The 8,467-nt window shown below is 49.4% G+C and overlaps 1 protein-coding gene across 1 annotated transcript; it reads right to left on the bottom strand.

Annotated features, from left to right (window-relative positions):
* Positions 1–1,058: 1,058 nt before the first annotated feature.
* On the bottom strand, positions 1,059–8,210 carry GNPNAT1 (glucosamine-phosphate N-acetyltransferase 1). The gene is made up of 6 exons (XM_035551397.2): positions 8,101–8,210; positions 6,028–6,215; positions 5,276–5,338; positions 4,488–4,615; positions 3,915–3,976; positions 1,059–2,580 (listed from the first exon to the last, which is right to left on the bottom strand). Exons 2-6 carry the CDS (start codon positions 6,197–6,199, stop codon positions 2,433–2,435), a joined length of 573 nt encoding a protein of 190 aa, XP_035407290.1. The 5' UTR covers positions 6,200–6,215; positions 8,101–8,210; the 3' UTR covers positions 1,059–2,432.
* Between the last annotated feature and the right edge of the window lie 257 nt (positions 8,211–8,467).

Raw genomic sequence — 8,467 nt, 5'->3', positions numbered from 1 at the left:
TGGGTAGGTCTTCCCGTTCCTGAGGAACCAACTCTGTTGTAGATAAATTACCAGGCCTTCTGCAGGTCAGAAGATGTGTAATGTATTTGAATAGCACCTGTTGCTGTTACTGGTTGTGGTATTTTCCAGTTCCTGTGAGCTGACGGCTTAAAATGCATGTACTCGCATGTACTACGTGTTCTTCCAGCTGGCTGAGGCATGCCTGAAACCACAGTGCCCCCCCTCAGTCCCCACCTGGGCTGGTATCAGAGCTAACAGCATCCACCAGCACCTTGCAGAGCCATTCCCGCTCCTCCAGGGGTGGCGGTGTGCTTGGGGTATGTGTCCTCTGAACGATTCTAGGGCCCCTGCTTGTGAAAGGCCCGCTCGTGTAAAAAAGCAAAACCCTTCACTCTTCCTCCAGAGGGATTCCTGACAGCCTCGCAGTTAAGCAGGTGTGACCCCAGAGGTGACAGTACCTTTCCTCACCCAGCACAGCTTCTCTACCTGCTACCCTTTCCACAGGGTAATCTGAGGGGTTGAGAATGTCACCTGTGGTACAGAACAAAGCAACCTTCCCTGCTAAAGCCATGCTGATGAGCTGGATTCTTCCCACCTGAAAGCATTGTCATGCAGCCACAAAACCAAATGTTCCACCCAGCTCATTTGTCTTACCATCACCTGCTCCTCACTTGCACTGATCCTTTTCATTAACTCTTAACGAGGGCCTGGAGCTATTTAGGTGGTGTAGAATCAGAGAATTCACAATCCTGTTTGGATTACTGGAAATTTCAAACTGCTAAAACCTGTGAGAAGCTGGGGTTGTGGCTGCCTCTTCCAGCCATCGCAGTTCAGATGCCTACCTCTGGTTTCAGGACAGGTGGCTGGGGGCAAAGGCTCCACCGCCAGGATGAGCTGAGGACTTCCTTTCAAGACTTGCTTCATAGAAGTCACACTTGTAGGGATGAAACTGTACGTCAGATGTGTTTAAAGTCAACATGGAGTCCCACAAAAAGTTTTTCAGTTTATGGAAAAGCAGAATAAAGGTAGCAGGACAGCAAAATCAGGAACAGAAGAGGTACAGTTGGCAGTCTTAATTTATTCAGCTTAAACAAAGATTTTTAAAAAATAATAAATAAAACAGACATTATCAAGGGAACACTACATTGAGTGGAGTACCGTCAGGAACATTAAATAGAACCCCGCACCACGGCTTGAAGGAGCTCTCCACACCACAACGAAAGAACATTTTGTAAGGCCTAACCGCTCACAAACAAGACCGGCTGTTCTGCAGAACCTTCCTGTATTTATAATGCCCTATTCACGGACGTAGGATTTGTCACTCCCTTTGCACAAAACGCGACTGTTGAAGTCAGGGCTTTGTACGTTATTTGCTTGCCACCGGGGGCAAAAGTGCTAACATCGTTTATCCAATCTTACAGCAAGAGGGACGCTCTAAGCAGCGGCAGCAACCCCTCGGGACCAGGACCTGGGATTTCCGTGCTGGGTTGCAACGCAGTAGGCAGAAGTGGTTACCAGCAAAACCACGGCCGAAGCGGCCCTGCAGAGTTCAAGTACAGCAGGGCGGTCAGATGTATTTGGTGAAGCTGAACGCATTACTGCCTTCTTAGAGGCAGGCATTAACATTCCCACTGAGTGCTAGCAGAAGCCCCGCTAAGGGTGGGGCGTACTCTGCCCGTCAGGCATTCCAGTTTCCCAGTTTCCTTTGCCCTGTCACAAACCCTGGGTTTGTTTGTCAGAGAACGTAATTATCCTGAAAACAAATTAAGTTATCAGCTAAAGTGCAGGGCCCCTGCATTAAAAACTATTTAGACTCACCATCAGCTTTATCAGAGCCATAAGGGCTCCCCCCTACCTGCACTAATGGTAACAAATTCAGATTCAGAAAATAGTGCCTATAAAACTTTAGGTACACTAACGTCAACAGCACTTAAGTGAGGTTTCATGGAAAGAACAAATTCCCATCCTGTATCGCTAACTCTGCGTACGAGAAGCCTCCCTACCCAAGCTACATCATTCTTCAGTGAAGTACAGGCCGGAGCACGACCCCACGAGCTGTACTTTGGCTACCAAGAAAAGAAGCGCAAACCTTTAGAAAAATACGATGCAAGAAAAAATTTGAGATAAAAATATATACCTTTGGTTAAAAACCATCCCTTTAACAAGAGTCCTTTGTAACTCAGCTAGAACAAAAGAGCTTCACTTAGACTGAACAGTAGTAAAAATTAGTTCTAAGAGCTAACCCAGAGAACCCTTCTAAATTGTCAGTAAGTTGCCTTTTTTTTTTTGCAAGATTTACACATTTGATGTTCGGTATTTATAGGGATCATTATATTTGCAGCAATAAACTATATAAATTTTCCATTATTAGAACGGTTTGTAGCACAAGCTCCTCCACCAACAGTCTTTACAAAAAAAATCACTGGAAGTTCTTAATTAAAGAACCGTTGAAACATGTAGTTTTCTTCAGATACCGAGTAGCCAAACTTCTTATAGAAAGCCACATTTTTTGGCAGACACTCGAGCGTGATTTTGTAACAGTTCAGTCTCTTACTTAGTAGTGTAAGAGTGGACGTTAATCTGAAAGAGACGGAAAAACAACAGTTAAAGGAAACAGCCCTGAGCACAGGGTCAATGTGAAATTAGCTAAAGTTATCAATCATTTTTAAAGATAAGTGCTGGGGGAAGTAAGTTTAACATAATAAAGACCAATTCAAGTATTTTTAGTCCATTTCATCTTTGATCCCATATCATCTTCTGTAGAAACTAGTACTCCATTTCGGGTATCAACTGATGGACTCGTTCAGGTTGGAAAAGCCCTCTAAGATCACCTGGTCCAACCTTTAACTGCCAAGTCCACCACTACACCACGTCCTTAAGCTCTACACCTACACGTTTTTTTGAAGACCTCCAGGGATGGTGACTCAACACTTCCTGGGCAGCCGGTTCCAAGACTTTCACAACCCTTTCGGTGAAGAAATCTTTCCTAACATCCAACCTAAACCTCCCCTGGTGCAACTCCGGGCCGTTTCCTCTCCTCTCATCACTTGGTGACTGGGAGAAGAGACCGATCCCCACCTTGCTACAGCCTCCTTTAAGGTAACTGTAGAGCACGATGAAAGTCTCCCCTGGACCTCCTTTTCTCCAGGCTAACCAACCCCAGCTCCCTCAGCTGCTCCTCAAAGAACTCGTTCTCCAGACCTTTCACCAGCTTCGTTGATTTTCCCACTGGAAACATTTGGCAGTCCCACCAATTTCATGGCCAGTCCTGAAGTCCCTCGCAAACACCCACTAACCGCCGCGCAGCCCTTCCCCAGCCTCACACCTACGACACTCAGGTTTTACAGACTCTGCATTCTCCTGCAGTACACGGGATGGTTGCTACCCCAAGAAAAAAGAACAACATACCAGAGCCTACCAGACAGTTTTATGTTACAGCTTGGAAGAACCTCCGCTTGCACTCTGCCAGCTTGTGATAGCTTTTGGCTAAAATCTTGTAAGGTGCCTGCCCGCAGAGAACCCGCCCCGCTAACCTGCAGATCTAAAATCCTGCTCTGAGATCTGGTGAGTGATTCTGTTGCAGTTTAATCGAGCACTGTATTGTCTGGAGAGGGCAAAGGACAGGCAGACGGCAACCTGGGAGCAATAACTACGCATTATCCCCACCACCCAGAAAGGGACGGGCTAACTTCAAACCACCACCACCTTCCGTCCTGCCACACGGACTGCAGCTGCAAACTTTTCTCTTCCCAGAGAAGGTTCCTGCACAGACACGACTCATCACCACTGCAGGTGACTTGTTTGCCGGCACTCATCAGCGTGTTAAGAAAACCAACAGAAACCAACTCGATAGGAGCTTGCGGCCCCGCCTGGTGTTGAATTGCAAAGACAGACATAAAAGATAAAATACTTACAGCTTACCGAGCTGCTTTCCTCTGCACTCCCCGCTTACTACTACGTCTTCTATCCTTCCTCTCTGTGAAAATGCAGAGAAGCGTTAGTCGAGCAGCACACTGGTGCGTCGTTTCCCTGCTCCGCGCTTGCATTTCTGCTGTCTGGTTGGATACAATCCCTCCAGCAGGCGAGGCATTCACAACGCCCCTTCCAGCACCCAGCAGGTGCAGGGGTCCCACCACCACCTCTCCCCTGCTGAGGGATTTGTATCCCTTTAACTCCCTGTTTACATCTAGCTGGGACTCCCCGGCAGCGAGATCCGCAGCCATCTGCTCCATCAGAACCCAGCCTGACTGGCTGAAGAGCTCACTGGAAGGGAGAATGGGACAGGCATCAAATTGTTCTTTTTCCTTAAGAGAAGCCAAAGCTTCCTTTTACTACTTGGCTGAGCACCCAAGGATGGGGGATGCTTTTAAAATGCCTTTGTCACCGACTCAGCAGAAGGTACTTCAAGTTAACACCATAAAAATAACGTGCGCGTATTCTGGGGACAGGGTCTTTTTCCTCACTACAGCTGCAGAAAGAGAATATACCTTTGCACAGGAGTGAGTGAACTTATGTTCTATAACCAGCGTTGCTGTAGCAACAATCTGCCCGAGATTCGTATCTTCCACGACAGTAACGTAGTAATCTCCAGATCTCTTCATGTGCTCAAAGGTTTCTGGGGGAGCAGAGAAGAACAGTCACCGTTAGCCTTGGATTAAATTGCTGCGAAGTCTAACACTTGCATCAGATTGGAATGCGGATCACAGAATCCAGGATCACAGGGGAGACATGCCCAAAACATCAGAACCTGAAAGCCCCAGCTGGACCAACCCAGAGACAGAACCAGGAAAAAGCAGGTATCAAGGAAATGCCATTTCCCCAGCTGCTAAGAAAACCTTCCTTCCCCAGCACCTCGGCAGATGGGCACTATGATGAAGGCAGCAGTCCCTCCTGTAAGTTTTCTTACATCTCAAACTCGTGAAACACAGCTCAGTGACGTTCTGAGCTTCATCAAAGGCAAGCCTCAGCTTCACTGCTGGTGCTTGCAATAATTCATCCCAAACAAGCCATCATCAAGCGTTCCCTTCTGCCAGGAAGCTAAAGCTCAGTCTCAAAAGCAAGGACACAATCTAAGCGTATCCCAGCCAAGAAGCCCTTTGGGATAGCTGCAGCTGAATCCAAAGCTGGGTGCCAAAGTCTGCCTCCGGGGACTTGAACTAATAAATCACTCTGGCATCAGGCAGTCAGGAACCTCACACCCAGGTGGATTTGCTGTCAGCATCTTCTGGTTCCCAGCAAGCTCCGTGGAAATGCCAAGAAACGATGATATACTCACTGATAAACTGCTCCGGGCTCACAACTCCTGTTTCAGTCAGCTGACCCAGAACCTTGAAAAAGCCTGTTTTATAGAAGGGGAAAAAATAAAGACTCACTGAGGGACAGAGACACACAAAAACACCTGACATGGCTGTTGGTTAACATCCCTACGGCATCATCTAATTCAGCTGTGTGTAAAGGCCTGCACTCTGCATATTATAGACTGTAAGCTTAAAATCAAACAGACCGTAAGCAATGCAGGATCAGCTAATGCATCAGCAGCAAACTGCAGCTCGAGTGCAGAAGAAAAGGCGCAGACATTTAAGCAAGAAAAGGCTAAGGCTGAAGTTAGGCAATAGTTAGCTGTCTGCTCAGAACAACCTTCTCCTCCTGTTACAGGTGTGAAGAAGTCTACATATGCTAAGAGCAGTGTGCTGGTTCACGTTACTTTCATATTGAGGGGAATAACATGAACAATTCTACCCCCACTCTAAAGCTGTGGTGAATAGGAAGCTCTGGATTATTTTGAAAGACTCAACTTGAATTTTACGATTGTTTTTAAGGCCATTAGAACGGTAAAGCCAGTTTTGGGGGTCACCAACACAGCAGCTATCCATGGTGCCAACTGCTCTAACTCCTTACTGATAAAAATAAATAACTCAGATCATGTAAAACAGGTAATCCTAATCTACTGAGAGAGAATGGAGGAATACATATTAGCTAGTGCAGCACCCAGCTTTTGTTTGTGATGATCATGAAATAGGATTCTACCTCGATTTACATCAGCCGTGCAAAGTGGTCTCATTACTAGGCCATCTCCTGGCTCCAACGGAGAAATAGCAGGAGAAAACGTCGTCGTGTTCTCGCTCCAGTCGAGCTCATGAAGAATACTCGGGTCAAACATCGGCGTGTCATCAGGCATCACGGTTGCAACAGGCATCATGGCTGCGAGAGGTGTTCTGAAACAGAAAGCACGCGGGTAAGGAACATTCTGCTTTTCTTTTGTTTTAATCCCTAAAGACGCAATTTCTCCAGATGGTGTCGTGCCGTTCCTCAGGGAGGTAAAGAAAAGTGAATGAAACCCAAACTGCTGTCCACTTACCTGCAGCTGAAGGTATTTGACCTTCACAGTACTGGGGCACTGGGTTAAACAAAGTGCACGCACGCTGACACAGAGCACGTTAGCTAAAGTCAACACAAACAGCCCTTTCGTGTTCAGCCAGGAAGGGTCTTCCTCGTGGAGAGGAAAAAGAAAGATAAGAGGTTACCCTGGATATTTAGCCACTACAGCCCTCTGAAAAGGAAAGCTCCTGCACCGTGAAGAACCCTTGCTGACAAACTGTTCACCAAGCACAGAAATGATAACGTGTGCAAGCATTCTTCCCGTTGGCAGCGGCTGGCAGGACTAGCACTCTGTTTCCAACCCATCCCACAAACACGTAGTATCTTGGCCAAGAGCCACCGCACCACACCTGTGGGAACACGGATGATACAACAGCCTGCACGCATGCTTACAGCCCATATAACGTTTCTTGTGCAGCCTTGTTTGCTCTGCCTATTTACTAAATCTAATGCTATCTCAGCTGTAAAGCGTAGTGCCTCACTGCCCCTTAACAGGTGAAACGCAGAACTGCCAGGACCATGGTGAGACACCTGTTAACGATTAACAAGGGATCTGGGAGTTATATGATTTAGAATTTGGGATACAAGGAAGTAAAGGGACATTTTATTGACCATACAGCAAATAATTTCTTTATAACAGGAATACCTGGTAAGGTTCCTGGTACAAACAGAACCTATCATGGAAACTTCATAGAATCATTAAGATTGGAAAAGCCCTCCAAGATCATCTGGTCCAACCATCCCCCTACCACCAATGTCACCCACCAAACCATGTCCCCAAGCACCACGTCCAGCCTTTCCTTGAACACCCCCAGGGACGGTGACTCCACCACCTCCCTGGGCAACCCGTCCCAACGCCTGACTGCTCTTTCTGAGAAGAAATGTCTCCTCATTGCCAACCTGAACCTCCCCTGGCACAACTTGAGGCCATTCCCTCCAGTCCTATTGCCAGTTACCTGCAAGAAGAGGCCGACCCCCAGCTCCCCACAGCTTCCTTTCAGGTAGTTGTAGAGGGCAATGAGGTCTCCCCTGAGCCTCCTCTTCTGACTAAACACCCCCAGCTCCCTCAGCTGCTCCTCACAGGACTTGTGCTCCAGGCCCTTCACCAGCTCCGTAGCCCTTCTTAGAAGTCCTTTATACATCTTCAGATTCACTTAGTTGCACCATGAAAGATTCAGTAGTCACGCGCTTTCATGTAGTTGAAATTAAATACACTTTTTTTTGGCGTTAATGATGGCTACTTCTCGAAATAAGACACAGCACGGCCAACTCCGCACAACTGCAGCTTGGAAGCCCCAAGACTGAAGGCGGCTTTGGAGAACCAACTGAAAGAGGTCCTTAATGAAAATAAAGGCATAAAGACACCTCGGTTTATGCCGCCCTCTGGCATACCCCGACCACACTCCCACCTCCCTCTAACACGTAACTTTAAGACAAAACCACGCACTTACAGCGCTGAAGCAGCCCCTCTCACCCCGCGTTACGCTCCCAGACGACGGCAGGGAGGCCGGGGCGCTGAGGGGAAGGCTCCGCGGGGCAGGGAGCCCAACGGGGAGGGGGGCGGCCGGCAGCGGGGCCTCTCGGCTGCTGTCGCGGTCCTGTCAGAGCCCCCTCAGGATCCCCTCAGGGCCCCCCAAGCCCCCTTAGAACCCCTCAGAGCCCCCTCAAGGCCCCCCGAGCCCCCTGAGAACCCCCCCGCCCCCTCAGGGGCCCCTCACTCACCGCCCCGCGCACGCGGCCCCGGCGCCAACCGCCGGCTTAGCGCCTCACGGACGTGGCAGCGGGGCGGGGCCCGGCGCGCACGCGCGGAGGCGCGCAGCCAATCGCCGCCCGGCTCCGGCCCTTCCCCCGCCCTCCCCTCCCTCTCGCTGACGAATCACCGCACCGCCCCTCTCGGCTCGTGGCCACGCCCCCCCCCTCTGTGGGCGAGGCCCCGCCCCTCGCGCAGCGCTCCCGCCTCAGGGGGGGGCGGGCAAAATGGCGGCGGCGCTGAGGGAGGTGGGGGGGGGGGAGGTGCTGAGGGAAAGGGGGCGGCTCTGAGGTGAAGGGGCTGGGTTACGGTCACAGGGCGGCCCGCAGCACCTATAGG

This window comes from Cygnus atratus, chromosome 5 (genome assembly GCF_013377495.2).
Source record: "Cygnus atratus isolate AKBS03 ecotype Queensland, Australia chromosome 5, CAtr_DNAZoo_HiC_assembly, whole genome shotgun sequence".
Lineage (NCBI taxonomy): Eukaryota > Metazoa > Chordata > Aves > Anseriformes > Anatidae > Cygnus > Cygnus atratus.
Note: the sequence above shows the minus strand (reverse complement) of the source record. Positions and strands in the feature narration are given on the sequence as shown.

Excerpts from the sequence above, each read along its gene's own strand:
- GNPNAT1 (XM_035551397.2), bottom strand. The coding sequence starts at position 6,199 with ATGATGCCTGTTGCAACCGTGATGCCTGATGACACGCCGATGTTTGAC. Across the intron at positions 5,339-6,027 it reads CACGGCTGATGTAAATCGAG|GCTTTTTCAAGGTTCTGGGT; the intron begins GTAGAATCCTAT and ends TCTATAAAACAG. Across the intron at positions 4,616-5,275 it reads GAGCCCGGAGCAGTTTATCA|AAACCTTTGAGCACATGAAG; the intron begins GTGAGTATATCA and ends CTGCTCCCCCAG.